This window comes from Sebastes fasciatus, chromosome 2, assembly GCF_043250625.1.
Source record: "Sebastes fasciatus isolate fSebFas1 chromosome 2, fSebFas1.pri, whole genome shotgun sequence".
Taxonomy (NCBI): domain Eukaryota; kingdom Metazoa; phylum Chordata; class Actinopteri; order Perciformes; family Sebastidae; genus Sebastes; species Sebastes fasciatus.
Window position 1 is genome coordinate 33,092,865 of NC_133796.1, and position 17,366 is coordinate 33,110,230.

At 38.1% G+C, this 17,366-nt stretch overlaps 2 protein-coding genes across 7 annotated transcripts in view; one reads left to right on the top strand and one right to left on the bottom strand.

Annotated features, from left to right (window-relative positions):
* Positions 1–11,588, bottom strand: part of secisbp2l (SECIS binding protein 2-like) — a 94,890-nt gene extending 83,302 nt beyond the window's left edge. For 2 of the 3 annotated variants that reach the window (XM_074620585.1, XM_074620570.1), the window contains exons 1-3: positions 11,479–11,588; positions 8,541–8,642; positions 6,646–6,728 (exon numbers count right to left, since the gene is read on the bottom strand). In XM_074620585.1, coding sequence (XP_074476686.1) covers positions 6,646–6,726 — 81 coding nt within the window. In that variant the 5' untranslated portion in view covers positions 6,727–6,728; positions 8,541–8,642; positions 11,479–11,588. Of the gene's footprint in view, positions 1–6,645; positions 6,729–6,833; positions 6,944–8,540; positions 8,643–11,478 lie in introns of those variants that run through there. The other variant, XM_074620578.1, reaches the window with a different exon arrangement.
* dtwd1 (DTW domain containing 1) lies at positions 11,462–17,146 on the top strand. Of its 4 annotated transcripts, none has more exons than XM_074620764.1 (5): positions 11,462–11,611; positions 13,407–13,722; positions 13,923–14,060; positions 15,547–15,835; positions 15,988–17,146. In XM_074620764.1, the coding sequence occupies exons 2-5, from the start codon at positions 13,465–13,467 to the stop codon at positions 16,215–16,217; spliced, it is 915 nt and encodes a 304-aa protein (XP_074476865.1). In that variant the 5' UTR covers positions 11,462–11,611; positions 13,407–13,464; the 3' UTR covers positions 16,218–17,146. The 4 variants fall into 4 exon arrangements, with proteins under 4 accessions (XP_074476865.1, XP_074476875.1, XP_074476854.1 ...); XM_074620774.1 differs by having other exon boundaries at positions 11,493–11,621; XM_074620753.1 differs by having other exon boundaries at positions 11,539–11,690.
* The last annotated feature ends 220 nt before the right edge of the window (positions 17,147–17,366 follow it).

Below are 17,366 nucleotides of genomic sequence, written 5' to 3' on the forward strand. Positions count from 1 at the left end.
TTAGTTGCTGTGATTTTGATTAGAAAATGACTGTTTGGGGATTAGTCCTTATCTTTGAATATCATTTGATAAAACTGGGGTGATTCAGTCTCTAACTATAATTTGCACAAGCCCACAGAGAATTCACACATTAAGCAACTACAGTTTTTCAAACTGAGACATGACTGAAGTCCTCTGGAGATATTAAGCAGCTTAGCTGGTTAAATGACAAAATAATCAAATCTGTTGATTTTGTCTTTGAGAACATTGAATACACATTGGAAAGAAATGTCTGGGAAAACTTTGGTGTCCTTGGACAATCCTCGACACGTGATATGCCTGAATAAGATCCCTCAATCTGATAATGGAGGTTGAGATGTGGAGGATAAAACTATTAATTTATGATGGAAGATAAAAATACATCGGCATGGTCCAAATGTCACGTTAATTCCCTCTGAGTTTATATTGTATTGAATATAAGTGGAGTCTTGTCAGTGCAAAAAAATAATGCAGACATATTGGCAGGCTGCCGACACCATACTTTCATACATACGTATAAACACATGCATGCAGGCACACACACACACACAACAGCCCAGAGCACGATCTTTACCTTTTGCCTGAGTTCACATCTGGCTTGGAGAACCCCTGTCAGATAAAGACAGTCAAATTGAGAGAGCAAACCCCTGAAATACGTTTGACCCAAACAACATCTGAGCAAGGTGAAGGCTTCTGCCAAGTCACGCAAAGTTAGTCTTAGCAGATAATTTGTAACATGCTCAAAATGTAAACACATTTCAGACTCAAGGCCGTGTATTCCCAGCAGGACGAGGAGAGGCTGCAGCCAGGGAGAATGAGAGAGAACTGTCACAGACGTGAAGCAATCGACTTCCAAGAAAAAAGACGCAATGCAGGCACGCCAGACACATTAATTATACTTACAAGGTGATCCAAGACCTACAGATTTTGTTTAATAAATTGCTCCTGAAATCACAAATCCTTTTAACACTTTTTTTAAACAATTTCTTTCTTTTTACAAAATGCGGGATTCCCGTGCACTTTTCTTCATCTGCTGTGCATTAGAGTTCTCAAATAGCAAAACCGTCTGCATTCTTTCCAGCAAAGACACAGAGTTTCTTTACAGTCACAAATATTGCCTTGTAATGTCATCACTGAATGTATGCCAGTAGATTGTTTAAACAGCATGTCTAAATAGTTTTTATTTTGAATTATTAATAATTATATATTGATAATTGCTACCAGATGCAGTCATAACTTAGGGTCAAATGTTTAGGTTAATTATAACCTATATTAGTTGATAGCACATCAATAGTTGCAGTGGTCCGCTGTGGTTTTAAAGCACAGCAAAAGTACAATTTTACAAATAATAATATCAGTTTAGAGTAGTGTTATTGTTTACTTGTCTATACTTCTTCGTTTCCTTCACTCAAACAAGCAGCTAAAGAGCTATTGTGCAGTTTAATGGACTTCCTGGGATGATGATTTACTATTTGCAATGCTTTAAAACAGCAGTATTATATTTGCATTTGTGTGGAAGCATTGACACAGAAAACCACATGTATCCCATATAACAAACAGCATGTGCAGATGAGGGCAACGTCTACGGTGAGGTTGAAGGAGGTCTGACACTGGCTGTGAACAACACTGCAGGGAAGAATGGAGTGAGACAAACAGAGAGGGCTGAGGGGATGAGAAAGTGCAGACAAACAGGGAGAGAGGCTGGGGAGTCTCGTGCGATGTGGAGAGATGGTCTTGGGGCAGCGGGAGAAAAGGGAGGCCACGAAGGGGAGGGGGAACACGCAGCTGAACTTGATACATTTCAGAGCCGTAAACCTTCATTTCCCCAGAGGAAATCTGTGGTTATGTAACGTGGGTAATTCTGTGTTTGCAGCCCTTCGTAAGGAACCCCCCCCAGAACACCAGATCATTGTCAAAGAGGGCCAGGACCTACAGCAACTCACCGCAATATCACACTTTCCCTGACAGTGGATGAAACGCACACAGAGAGGTAATAAGTTAGGATTAAAAGAAGATGTTTATAATCACCAGACTTGAAAAACTACTAACTTCTGGAGTCGCCAATTTAAAAAAGACAACTGGCACTGCTGGCTTTCATTTTAACTAAGATACATTAGGAAACTATTGTTGACCACCAACAAATAAAACAAATGCCCAATTACAACACTACAGGAGTAAATAATACTGTTTAACGGCCCAGATTCTACTGGATTACTATAGACCGATGTAGTAGACCACAATTTCAACCATACACGTTCTCAATGGGTCCAAGTTTATTATGAGTTAGAGGTTGGAAAAGTCAATGGCTGACAGGTTGGACCCAAGCAATAGCAATACAATTACTGTGAAATAGTATAGTGTCTCTCAAAATTTTCAAATATAACATTAATAACTTCTTGGTGTTTTGCCATACGGACATTAGAGATATTTTTCTTGCCAACACCGTATTTATGAAAGTTCACTAAACATTGGAGTAAACTCCAATGTGTGGCCAAAGTGTGGCCATATTTGGAGTCCCTGTGGTGGCTCACGTGGGACGATTGGTTTATTGTCAACACGGACAAAAGTCTTACAAAGAAAGACTGGATAGACATCCATTAACATATTCATTTTAAAACTTTCTCAAACTCAGCAAGGCTCTGCTTTCAGTGTGTTGAAGCACCAAATTTAGCATTTTTTTGTGCTGACATACAGTAGATTCTTGGTGGCGTATTATGTTAAAGTACAGTGTGTAGGATTTGGCGGAATCTAGTGGTGTGGTTTCAGATTACAACCAACTGAGATCCCCTCCGCTCATTCCTCCCTTCCAAAACTGTGTTAACAAGAGCCGCCGAGTACAAAACCGTGGTAACGCTGTTCGCCTCGCTCAGAGGCCATCCATACCATAATAACACTACTTTAGGAGCAACGGAAGTAAGACGTGGCTGGTTGTACCACAGTTTTGCACTCTGCGTGTCGTAGAACTACGGTGGCCTTTAGGTCACGTAAAAACCTGAAAGTTTCTGTCTAGAGTCAGTGTTTGGTTTGTCTGTTCTGGGCTACTGTAGAAACATGGCGGAGCAACACGTCAGAGTCCGTAAAGAGGACCAACTCCCTATGTAGATATGAATTCCAAGCTAACAAAAACAACGATTCTTAGTTTCAGGTGATTATACACTAATGAAAACATAGTTATGAATATAAATGTATTATATTCCATTTCTGTTAATAGATCCCCCGAAATCCTATTTTCCATCATTACACATATTATGTGCAAGAACAGCTTTTGCTGCTCAAAACTAGCTTGTACGCATCTCCGTGGAGTTGAATGGTCAGTTAAGCCGAATTCTGTGGCCCCTCCACAGCTATGGTGAAATAGCCAAGACTCTATATATTTCATCTGACCCTCGCAACTGTGCCGCACTAAACATAAAAGATGTATCCCACTTTCCGACATATGATTTGGAAAGTAAAGAAAGTTTATTTTGTATATGTATATGGTATTAGGCTTTCCCATGAATTTAGTTTTTTTTTTAAAAGTCACTGACTCATGCTCATATTTACCTTATCTGTTTCTGTCTCAGTTTTCATTGCAGCTTTACATCCATAAAATGTAGGTGCTCCATTGTGTCAAAGATGCTAAACCATTTTTTTCATTTTCAAGTTTGACAATAACTTTCTCTCTAAAACAGTAAAAAAGTGGTGAATTTACTTTTGCTCAGTGTAGTAAGGGTAATGCTTTCTCACATCTTTAAAATCGGAAAAGGTCCATGGCAAAGGAATCGCACGTCTTCACGCTTGGCAAAGTATCACAACTCCAACCTGTCATGAATCTGTCTGCCTTTAAATCAGTCCTCCATGTTTATAGCCCTTTAAAGGGGTTATTAACTGTGTTTGTTCCAGGAAGAAAAGGACAGGAAAGGTTGAGTGCATTGAAAGTAGAGATATTGCACTCAAAGCAGTTTCCTCTACACAGTATCGACCCTTCAAAGCAGATGTATTGCAGCAAGATGTTTTGATGCCTCACCACGCCAAAAATCACGTGCCAATCCCAAACGAGGCCTCTGCTAGTGTGTCTAAAAACAGATCTGTAAAGTGTCTTTACAAGTGATCTGTTTTTATAATACAAGCTTTATTGAACTAAAAAAACAATAACGAGAACAATAAGACATTTTGTATCATGACTAACTGATTAATCACAGTCTCAGATTCAATCCATTCATAGAAATGCAATACCAAGAATTTGGCTAGCAGATGTTGCCATTTTGACTGTATCAAATGCTTCAAGACAGTAAACCATTTTCGACACAATTGCTTCAGAGAGCACTGAATCACTAATCAGAGGTAGTGAGTCATTGCGTCTTTAACACTGTATGCAGCAGCAGAGAGAGAAGTCAGTGAACTGACAACCTAGCTTCTGATTAATCTGCAAGCTCTAAGGTCAAAATAGGTGCATTACAGTAATGACTATTTGAATTGGGATATACTGGTAAAGAAGTCATATAACACATTGTCCAACATGCTGAGAAGATACAAAAGGAGCTATACTTTTTTAGAATGGGTGCAAAATGATAGTTGAGCATTGAATGCAGCAAATGCAAATGCTGATATTTGCGTCTAGGGGTGGGGAAAAAATCAATACAGTATAGTGTTGCGATATTTTGCATACCAATATTGTATTGATGCACGGACGTCAAGTATCAATCTTTTATTATATAAACCATTAACCTCTTAACAATCCGATGGCCGCTATTCTGTCTTTCAGAGGTTGTAGCGGGCTCAGTCTTAAAGCTAGAGGGAAGATACTGGCATCATATGAAACTAGAAAACTAAGGAATCGATTGGTACTAAACATGTCATGTTAGCTTGTTCGGAAGAACGCTAAATAACGCTCCAAAATTGCACTAAAATTTGGCGAGGAAAAACTGGCATGGCAATTTTTAAAGGGGTTCCTTGACCTCTGTCCTCAAGATATGTGAATGGAAACTCTGAAAAAAAACTGAATCTCATTAGATAAAACAGATGTTGACAAACTGCATAATTTGCAGTTAAAAAAAGGTAATAAATTGCAATATATCTTATCGCAATACTCAGCATATTGCAAAATGTTTAAAATCGCAATAAGATCGTATCATGGCTGAAGTATAATGATAACGTATTGTGGGGCCTCTGGTGATTCCCACCCATATTTGCTGTGTTTCATACAGTATATTGCATTCACAATGGTTTGTGTGGCTAATGTTGGCTACTTAGCTTTCTTATCTGTCAAACAAATAAACTCGGAAAAAAGAGGTTGGAAACTTGTGTTTGGTGGATTATTTCTCTGTTGTTACAATGCTAATGGTCATTGTATTTTACATCGTTGGAAAGCCTGTTTATTTACCTTCGCAATGATGTCCAACTTGTAAGAATCATGCATTTGTGGGATGAGCAGCACAGCTGATTATGTGGGTAGTGCCCAAGAAAAATTTGCCAAAATGCTCCGTCAATGGTAAACAGTGTATTCTCCTGTTGGTGTTGACTCTTGTTTTGAGTTGTTTGGTGGATTGGATGATTGAACTCTCTATCAGTAACAAGGAACAAACAAGACATATTGGCAATTTTACACTTTATTCATTTAATACACCGTCAGGAGACTCAGTATCGGTGGAAGATCCATACGCAGCCACAACAGCCTGGCACCTCCTCCTCATGCTGGTCACCAACCTGGTCACACGTTGCTGTGGGATGGCGTTCCATTCCTCAACCAGGATTCGTTGCAGGTCAGCCAGCGTGGTTGTGTTGGTCACTCTAACACGTACAGCACGCCCAAGCTGATCCTACAAGTGTTGAATTGGGTTGAGGTCTGGACTCTAGGCCGTTCCATTCTCTCTACTCCCACATTGTGGAGGTAGTCTGTGATAACCCTGGCTCTGTGGGGGTGAGCGTTGTCATCTTGTAGGATGAAGTTAGGTCCCAGATTGTGGAGATATGGGATCGCCACTGGCTGCAGAATCTCATCCCGATATCTCACTGCATTGAGATGGCCTTCAATGATGACAAGCCTTGTTTTGCCAGTGACATCACTGAGGGAACACACAACCATGCTGGCAAATACACTGCCTTATTTGAAAACTTAAAATCTCAGAAATGTTTGTATTAAAGGAGGAGTGTTGGCATTGGTTATCAATTTTTTTAACCATGCTGCTGCTACATTATGGTTGCTTGGAACTACATTCTATCGAACAAATAGCAACAATGAAAACTATTGACAGCAGGGTCTGTGAATTATTCAGAGAAACACTGTCGTTGAAAAGAGAAGCTGTTACTGAGTGTGTTCAGTGTCAGCAAAAAGAAACTTCTCTTTTGTATCATTTGTTGCAAGAGGTATAAAGTTAAATAAAAATGAAGGGTGGTTTGCATCACAAGGCCACTGTATCATTTATGATGAAAGCTTTCGACTGGCATGCTGAGTTTTCAGTTTGTTTTCACAAATATACGGTATTATGGATGCTTAGCAGCTTTTCAACTTGGCTTAACATTCTTCCAAGCAAAAATCATCCTGGGTTTTAGGAGGTTATCCTGACACACAACATAAATGCACATTAGCACATGCATGTACTAGTGGGAGCACATACAAGTGCAAAAAACAACACACTGAGTATATACCTTACTATGAGCAGGGTTCTTCTCTTTATATTCATCTCCAGATGCTGTACGAGACAACTTAAGTTCCAGTTTGGGCTTCATACCTGAAAAGCACACCGTGCAACTGTTCAAAACTCACACTATGTCAAATATGGGAAGTCTGTCAGTCTGAGAAGCATTGCAGGTATAAGTCATCAGTTTGTGGTTACCTGAGAAAGGTAAGGAAACCAAAAGGTCAGTGCACTCATCCAGTTGCTTTTTTGATTTAGGGAATGCTCAATAAAATGTTAACTGCTTGAGCCGAGCAGCCTGGACACACCTGAAAGATGTTCAAATATTCGATTTTTGATTTTCATTTCTCTGACTGAAAGACCATGTTCAAATATTTGATTTTATATTTCCATGTCTCTGACTGTTTTTAGAACTGGCAACAATACAGAATACAGAGGTAAATAAAGTGTCATCAACAGTTTTCTTTGAATTTTATCTGGACTGCTGTCAACAGTAAAACAAACATTTCTGTAATGTCGACAGTTTGTTCTTTCATTCCTCTGTGTTAGACTAAACAGAAAAAGAAATTAATTTTAATGATAAGACATGTCAAGAACAGTCAGTCCTATTCCTAATTTAACCCTCTGAGAACCGCCCGCAATCCTGACCGACTTTACTGGCTTTCAGAGAGAGCAGAAGGTTCAGTTTTAGAGCTAGAGAAGCTACAGATATCATATGAAACAAAACAAACTAATGAATCCATGGGTAACAACCATGCCATAATAGCTTGTTCGTTAAGGAGGCTAAATAATGCTCCAAAGTTACGCTAAATTTTGCCTTGACCGCTGACCTCAAGATATGTGAATGAAAATGGGTTCTATGGGTGCCCACGAGTCTCCCCTTCAAAGACAGCCCACTTTATGATAATCACATGCAGTTTGGGGCAAAAACCATGCAGATTTTTGAATGCAGTATAAATGTGTTATTTTTGCTTATTCGGTGTATTTGAATATTTCTGCCTACTGGGGTCCCTAAACAGTCTTGAATTACTTAAATTGGGTATCACTGTAAAGCTGAGACTGTTGTGGCGCCAATGAGCCCAACTGTGTTCATGTGTGATGATGTTAGTCCCCATAGTAGCCATTTCATTGTAGTGAGACCATTTTTGGAAACTTGACCTGACTGGCTTTTCTAGCTAGATTGACAATAAGGAGGTTTCTGAGCATTTTACACAACAGAAGTGCTCACCATCCAATCGCCGAAAAATGCAATTCTTGCAGAAACCTCCAAATGTCAAATGTTTTTGATACCAAATCACAGCATGGCTTTTTCTATGGTGTTCCTCAAGGTCTTGGTGTCTTAATGTGGTATTTTGAAAGGATTTTTTTTAATAATTTTTATCAATTCTCGATAGATAAAAAATGAATTTAGCACCAAATCTGTGTAATAAATGGTATCAATCCAAAAATTGCTGCAACAACTTATGAGACATAATAGAGCATGGGAATGGCCGTCATATAATTATATCATAATGTTCTAACTTTTACAATTTATTTTAATTATTTAATTAATTAATTCATGTTTATTTCTGATAGATAACTAGAACAACTTGACACAGTGCTGAGCTGCATCTCAAATTAATCTTCATGTTCCCAGCTTTCAGATGATGTACACCACTTCTATGTGACATCTACTGCTGACCTGCTATCTCCCCCTAAAAAAAGACAAAAACGGGTCTATTGTGGGTCTCAGAGGGTTAAGCAGGCAGATGGCTCTAGTGACTAGCTTTGAGACAATTTAATGTCAAAGGCAACACAGTGCATAAAGACCAAAAGTTGGTGCCAGGCATAATCAGAAAATCCCATCCAAGGAAACTAAAGCTGTACATTTAAAACATTCTGTTAAGTTACAGAGAGCAGAATCACCTTGAATCTGTGGAGGCAGAACCACCAAATGATGTCTTTCAGCATGACCCCATATTGTAGAGAGAAGACACGAACAGGCTTCTAGATCCTGAACAACACAGCCTGCAGGGATGACAGGTATGCATGGTGTGAATAATGTGATTAATCTTGCTAGTCAGCATACTTGCTACAAACATCGATAAACTATGTCTCACTGCAATAATTCTCAAAGCAACCTGGCACACCGACACACGTTTGGCAGATTTCTGATTGTTTGGAGTCTGATATCACAGACACTGGAAGATCTCATTCGTTACACATCTGTTTGCCATGCAAGTCTGCATGCGATTGTCTGTTTCGTAAAAAAGTGTGACAGCTCAGGTATCTTTGAAATCTGACATAAAACAATCTGTTTTACATCACATCAAGCACATCTGGCTTAGCACGAGCCAAATGCATATTCATATTTTACGCTACTTTTCCCTGAACTAACATTTCAAATTCTGATCAGCCACATTGGGGAAATATCATCTGTGAAACTTGAATGTTGCTAATGCAACATGACTTTGAAGAGTTCAGCTTCGATTAGACTAGATTAGAATGACGGGTTGCAGCCCAGAAATTTCCAATGTAGTAGAGTGAAAACAAATCATAATAATTAGACTGAATTACCATTTAATTTGACTTCAATATTCATTTTCAGTCATATTATCATTGTACATACACTAAGATGTGCCCTGAGATAACTTCTGTTATGATTTGTCGCTATAAATAAAATTGAATTGAATTGAATTAAGACGAAGGATTGGGATACCCAGGAAGTATCTTACTCTCAACTTAAGTAAATGTTAGATAGTTGTAGCTTGGGGGAAGAATGTCAGATGGCTACGGACTGTTTCATATATACTTTTTATGACCTTTTAGAAGAAGAAGAAGAATTACTTTATTAATCCTTGGGGGAAATTACAGTTTTTCACTCCTTGTAATTTTTCACACACACACATACTGTAGGTCCAACGCGTTCTTATAATAATAATAATAATAATACATTTTATTTAGTGGCGACTTTCTGGACACCCAAGGACACCTTACAAGGATCAGTATACCAAGTCATACAATACTGATGCTTTGTCAGTCCCCTTGGCGTCACTTTTCGGTCGCAGTAAACACGTGCTTAATGTTATGAATTAAACAAAAACACTTGCTTATGACCAGGCAACAAAACCACTTAGTAAGGTTTAAGAAAAAACAACTTGGTTGGGCTTAAAACTACTACGTTTCTACAGTGAAAATGACACTGAACGTTGTGAACACGAGATATAAACAAACAGCTGATTGTAACGTGAAAGTGAACTGTAACACATGGGACGCGAACAGCCGTCTACTGGATGGAAAGCTTTGTGTTTGTTGGGCGCCCGCTGAGCAGTAAGGGGTCCAGTGCCTTGCTCAAGAGCACCTTGGCAGTGCCCAGGAGGTGAACTGGCAACTCTCCAGCTACCAGCCCACACTCCGTACTTGATCCATGCTGGACTAGAACCAACCACCCTGTAGTTCCCAAGCCAAGTTCCCACGGACAGAGCTACTGACGCCTCATCATGTACTGTGTTTGTACTGTGGTTCATAAAGAAACATAAATAGATAAAACAATATTATTAATCGTTCATAGGCAGATGTGGGGGAGGGGGGGTATGTTTTGAAATAAATTAAATTGAAAATACTGAATGGCCTGCACAAATGGAAAAAAGTCCAGAGTGAAAGCTGTTTGGCTAGTTCACGAAAATGACATGTTTCAAGGTTTTTTTTTGATATTGGAAACAAAACACAGAGAAATCTTTGGAAAATTTGTAAAGTGAGTTAATTTACAACTTTTTATTTCTAATTATTTGAACATTTTTATTACATACTATGCTCTGACTTTTTTCATGACTTGCTATACTATGACTTTTTATGACATTTTTATGGCATACTATACTATGATATATATATATATATTTTTTTTTACATTTTTATAGCATAATATACTATGACTTTTTTCACGATGTACTATACTATGGCTTTTTTAATGACATTTGTTATGACATTTTTTTAATCAAATACTATACTTTGACTATTTTATGGCATATTATACTATATATTTATGACATTTTTATGGCACACTATACTATGATATATAGATTTTTTTTACATTTTTATAGCATTATATACTATGACTTTTTTAATGACATTTCTTATGCCATTTTTTATTTTATCACATAATATACTATAACTTGTTTTATGGCATACAATACAAAGATTTTTTAAACATTTTTATAGCATAATATACTATGACTTTTTGAATGACATTTCTTATGATGTTTTTTTTATCATGAACTATACTATTACTTGTTTTATGGCATACAATACTATGACATTTTTATGGCATACTATGATATTTCTATGACTATTTTATGGCATATTATACTATATATTTATGACATTTTTATGGCACACTATACTATGATATTTTTAAAAATAATGTCTATTTTAATGTATAACAATGTGGGCTATACAAATCAAATTTACTGTGCATTTACTCTTGATTTATTTTAATATGAAAAGATAACGTCAACCTGTTTTCAGCATTTTTATTATCAAACCTGGAGTTTTCTTGAAGTTATGATTAAACTCCAAAAACCAAAGCTAAAGTTGATGACGTCAATGTTTTCATGTTGATATGGAACACACTGACGTTAACAGCTAACGGCTGTAACATGATTGACAGCTCCCTGGCGGTTAGTTAGCCAATTTCAACGCTATCATTAATTATGCTGCATAACTCAACAACTAACCCAGCTGAAACGTCTTAGTTTATTTAACTAACTAACCCAGAGTCCTCCGTTCTACTTTAACTTCTTGTAACTGTCTACGAGTTTCTTTTAGTTTGCTATTTAGCTTGTTATATCAAGTATAGTAACGTTACCTGCCGTGCAGTGCGTCAACTGTCCACCACCTGCGTCGCTACGCAACACACAGCTCACGTTCTGTACACGGTTACTGAGCAACGGGTACTTCCGGCGTAGAAGAAGAAGACGTTCACTTGGAACTACAATCCGGTAGACACACGTGTGTTTATTGTGATTGACTAACGTTAGCGAGTGGATAACGTGTTGCCTGCAACTCAACTACACCGACGTCTGTTTTCTCTTGTTCTTTGGTATTAGCTAACCTCACTAGCCACCATTGGTTTGTGTCTGCTAGCTAGTAGCCGGAGCTACAGATGTTGAGCTAGCTAACAGAAGCTAGCTTCACTAGCATGAACCAGGTAATGTTGACTGTGCTGTAATGATAGCTATGCAGCATGTTAGCAGACGTACAGTAACGTTAGTCTGCTCTACCGTCAGATTTCACTGAGCTAAAGATTAGAGGACCATGCCTAAGGGTTAAATATTAACTCGTGCTCTTGAACTCCCAGATGTTAATTACTGAGTTGTATGTAGTCACTTGTGTTTAGCTCACTTTACACTCATTCTCTAGCTTTCTCACCCAGCTATCATGAGCTAATGCTCCCTATGCACATATGGGAGCAATGTCAGGGAGCAACTGTCTTTACCAGTATGGATCATTTCACTCTGATGAACAGTCAGATAAGGGCAGACATTTTTTTTATGACTTTTATTAATTAGAATCAGAAATACTGTATTGATCCCTGAGGGGAAACTGGGTAATGAAAATAATAATAATAATAATAAGCTTTTCACCAGGCAAACAAGAAAAGCTAAGTAAACTATAACAATGTAGATCAAGTAACACAACAAATTAAGGAAAAAGGACATATAATTCCAAGAAATACTATTATTAAAGGGGAGCAACTGTCTTTGTCAAGCGGCTAAAGTCTTGTAGCTGATGGGCTGAACTGAATCACGTTTAATGCTTTGATGCAATAAGTCCCTCCTGTTTTCTCAGCACTGCTGTCTGTGACAAAATATCAAATATCAGGATGTTTTGACTCGATGCTCATAATGTGACAGTAGTGTCAGTGTGAATGTTGATGCTTTCATATTCAAACTTGGTTTAATGTGATGTCAGAAAAGGTTCATTTAATTATTGTGGATATTGGGCAGAAAGAAGACCATTATGGATCATTTCACTCTGATGAACAAATGTCAAATAAGGGCAGAACATTTTATGACTTTTATTAATCAGAATCAGAAATAATGTATTGATCCCTGGGGGAAACTGGGTAATGAATATAATAATAATAATAATAATAATAATAAGCTTTTTACCAGGCAAACAAAAAAAGCTAAGTAAACTATAAAAATGTAGATCAAGTAACAAAAAAATTAAGGAAAAGGGACAGATAAAATTCCAAGAAATAATATTATTACAATGATCAAAACAGCAATCATATTTTTAAAAAATCAATTCCCTAAAAAAATGGGTAATTAAAGAAGATACTGATTTATGAGTCTGAATTCATCAGGCAGCTTATTTCAGAGTTGAGGTAACCGAACAGAATAATCACAATAATGTTAATATACCCAATATCTCCAGAATTTAAAATTTTGGCAAACAGTGTGGCTAATCAACTTAGTCAGGAGGTGAAGTACCCAAACAGAAAGCGTGTGATATGAGACTATAAAGACAGTATTAAAGCTACATCATTTTATTACAACTCAAATCGTAGACATTTTCCAGTCTCATCGCAATATTATGTTATATTATTAAACCTATAATATCTATAATATTTGTCTGAGAGAAACTCCTGGATGGCCTTTTAAATAACAACCGCTAGCTTGTTTAATGGCTTTTCCACATTATTGCATCCTTCACTTTTAAAGTTATGTAAATGTTGGATTATTTCTGTCTGCCAGTATTTGCATCGTTTGTTTTGTCATTCTTGTTCAGCTATGAATGTGGTGACCACATACTTCAGCACTGGTCTGTCAACATTTAAAGAGCAAGCATGAGCAGCCTGGATCCAGACCAGCGTCTCCATCCTAGTTGCCGTGACAAAACAACACTCTCTAGTGATTCATCAGACACTCGTGAGCTTGCCAAGCAGCCTCTCCAAGGTCTAAAATTGGCATCACATGTAGTGCTGGAGAAGGCGCAGGAGAGGGGCAGGTTGAAATGCACTAAATGTGGAGGATCAAGGATGTTCTTCTGCTACACATGCTGCTCATTACTGGGTGTCAGCCTGCAAGAAATCCCCTTAATCAAGGTCAGTAAGAGGTCAGGACTCTTTTGATTGTTGTTTTTAGAGAGGCCTCCAGCTCCAGTATGGAGTTGCTTTAATAGTGGTATCCTAATGTGGTGGAAAATGTTAAGTCATGTCTTTTATGTGAGATCTATTAAATTGTGCACATGGTGTGGTTGAAATGTCTTCTGGATCTGACTCTACCTATTGTATGTTGTGCTCAGCTTCCTGTGAAGATAGATATCATCAAGCATCCCAATGAGACAGATGGCAAGAGCACCGCAATCCATGCCAAGATCCTTGCACCCAGCGACGTCACCATATACACTTACCCCTGCATACCAGACTATGAAAAGGACAAGGTTTGTTGTTTTTCATCATGAAAGAATGGAGTTTATTTAACACTTGCACTTTATTTTACACTTTTGAGTGTAACTAATGATTACTTTCATTATCAATTAATCTGCCCATTATTTCCCAGATTAATTCTTTGGTCTACTCTATGTAATCGAAAGAGACAAGAAATAATGAAAACTGCCCATTTTTTTAAAAGCCCAACATCGGACATGAGATATTACATGAAGACGTTACATTCAATTTACTATTACATAACACAAAGAAAAGCAGCAATTACTTATAATTAAGATGCTTAAACTAGGATTCCTTTGATTGAAATATAAAAGTTTAAAGAGGACCTATTATGCATTTGTGCCTTTTTCCTTTCTCCTTTCCTTTCGTATGTTATATAGTTTTTGTGCATGTAAAAAGGTCTGCAAAGCCCAAAGTCCACGCCAAAGGGAGTTACTCTCCCCCACAGAAACACTGCTCCTGAATTGCCTGAAACGCCGAGCTTGAAGTCCTGCCTTTTCTTCCGTAACATGGTGATGTCACCAAGTAACATATTTGCATAACAGCTGGTTTGCATGCCCTCAAACAAAGCTATTTACGGCGGAGCTGAAGTGGAGTCCAAAGAGTTTGGTCCGGTTGACCAATCACAACAGTGAGCCACCTGACCAATCAGAGCAGACTGGGCGTTTTTTTTTAACATGAAAGCATGTATACATCTTCTAGTAGAAAACCAAAATACAAGTATGCACCTAAAAATAAGCATAATAGGTCCTCTTTAATTATCAAAATAGTTTCAGATTATTTTCTTTTTATCAATGAATCGATCAACTAATTGTTTCAGCTCTAGTAATCTTTATTGTCTACATTTATCTGCTGCTTCATTTACTTGTTTTACCTATGAGGAAAACTCCATTCATTGCACCTTATTTGATTTATTCATTCAGATTATATCTTTAATGCAAGCAGCTGCTTTTGAGTCATGTTTTGATATGTTACTATTCATTAAATTCACAGTTATTGAAGCAAATGCCTATTTATGTGCAGGATGTACTCCTGTTTTTGTTGTGGTTTAAGTAATTTTAGATTTTGAACGTTATAATGGAAAAAATGTGGAATTTGTAATAGACTCAGAGGATCGAGTCTGTTGCTGGCTGCATTCTCATATTTCGTGCTTGACAAGTTTCATAGCACTAGTTATATTAGGCATAATCAGAAACTGTAATTTGACTTGACTTATAGAATTACAGTTCTTTAGTGCACAGGCCTTCTATGTTTATTGTATTTGACAGTTTCCAACTTAGATTTTTTATACTCAATTGAATGATCTCATACTCAATTTTATTTTGCTCCTTTCAAACTACATTCCTCTCTTTCAGTGCTTCCTAGATTTAGCCATATATAAATCACAACATATGTAAGAAACATGTTTTTTGTACTCTAGTCTTGGTTTGTATGATGATGCTCTACTCTGAATCTGTGTCGTCTCTCTGCTCTCTCCAGGTGGTGTTGGTGTTCCCTGGTCCAGAGGCCGTCTCAGTTCAAGACATGATGCAGCATTTGCATGACATGACCGACAGCAGGTCACGCGGCTCCTCTTTTGAGCCCCGCGTAAAGAGGCTGAAAAGTGAGGAAGTTCAAGGCGCCGCACACAACGCCGAGGACCCCGAGTCAGGGACCCCAGATGAAACAGAGGTCTCGGAGTCAAGGGTGCATCCCCTACAGAGGGTGGTCTTCATTGACAGCACATGGAACCAGACCAACAAGATCAGCACAGACGAGAGACTGCAAGGTAATCATGAACGATTGCATTTATGCAGCTTTTCAAAGAGCTCTGACTGCTGGTGATTATTAAGGGCAAATTTACTTCACCCACAACGTTGTTTAACATGATCTCACACTGCGTTCTCGTGTGCTCTCTGACTGACATGTGCTCTCCTCCAGATTTGCTCCGGGTAGAGCTGAAGATGAGGAAAACATGTTTCTGGCGCCGCCAGAAGGGCAAACCGGACACCTACCTGGCTACCATCGAGGCTATTTATTATTTCCTCAAGGACTTCCACGAGCTTTGCCTCGCTCAGGAGTACGACGGAGAATATGACAACCTTCTCTTCTTCTACTCCTACCTGCACTCGGTTGTCAACAAAGCCAAGACTTCGGCTGGAAAATGTTAAGAGGGAAAAACTGAAATCAGCTACAAGAGACTAATGAACTGTAGCTGAGGAGCAGATTCACATGCAAGCCCTTGTGTGATCGGTTTTATTTTATGGCTGAGTGGTATTTTATTTTGTAAGGGATACTATTTGTTTAAGAATATACAATAAAACGCAACAAGTTTACAATTGCCAAACATGATTGAGGTGTGTTTTATACATGAGTAAATACAAGACATACATATACAGTATAGCTCTGAAATCTACTGTTGCAACAAACCGCTTAATAGCAATCTAAAAAAAAAAAACATCTACAAATTGACAAAAACAGTTAATGAGGGCAGTGGTTCTCAACTAGCGGCCCTTGGGGGAGTTCCAAGTGATCCCCAGAAAAATGGGGAATAGTTTATTTTCACTATTTAATTAACTATGGGAGTAAGAGTCATAAAAGTGACTATTCTGATCATCGCTTTCACTTCCTCCACGGTTATCTCCTCAACTGTAGTTGACAACTGCATATCTAACAACCAAAATCTTTTCAGATGGAGGTCCCTGAAGCGAAATCCTATCAAATGGGGGACCATTTGAGAACCATTGAATTAGAGTATTTTAAAATCATGGTGAAATACTGTTGTCTTGGTCTTTTGTTTGCCTCAAAATGTTGAAAATGATTCAGATTTAATGAGAAAAGAAATGTTTGACATATTTTGGTGCAAGACTTAAAAACCAATGATCATCCCACTTTAATCCATCAAAATTTCAGTGAGTATGATTTGCCTATTTAAAGGAACAGTGTATCAATTAGGGGGATCTATTGGCAGAAATTTAATAATATTAATAAGTATGTTTTCTTAAGTGTATAGTCACCTGATAATAAGAATTGTGTTTTTGTTACAACCAAACCAAACACTTTTCTTACTTGTGCCGGAGTCAATAAAGTTACTCGCTCCTGTCGCCACTCAGTCTCTCTTACTTCACAACTCACCTCCCAGGTACACACACACACGCTACGCACTGGCTCTACACCAAATGACCTACGCTACTCTTACAACAGCTGGCTCTAGAGAGGGCCATTCGCGTTTTCGCGTCGGCTGCCGTAGCTCTCTGACATGCTTGGCACACGGTACAGGCTTCAGTTGGTTGCAAATTCCTCACCTCACCATCAGATCC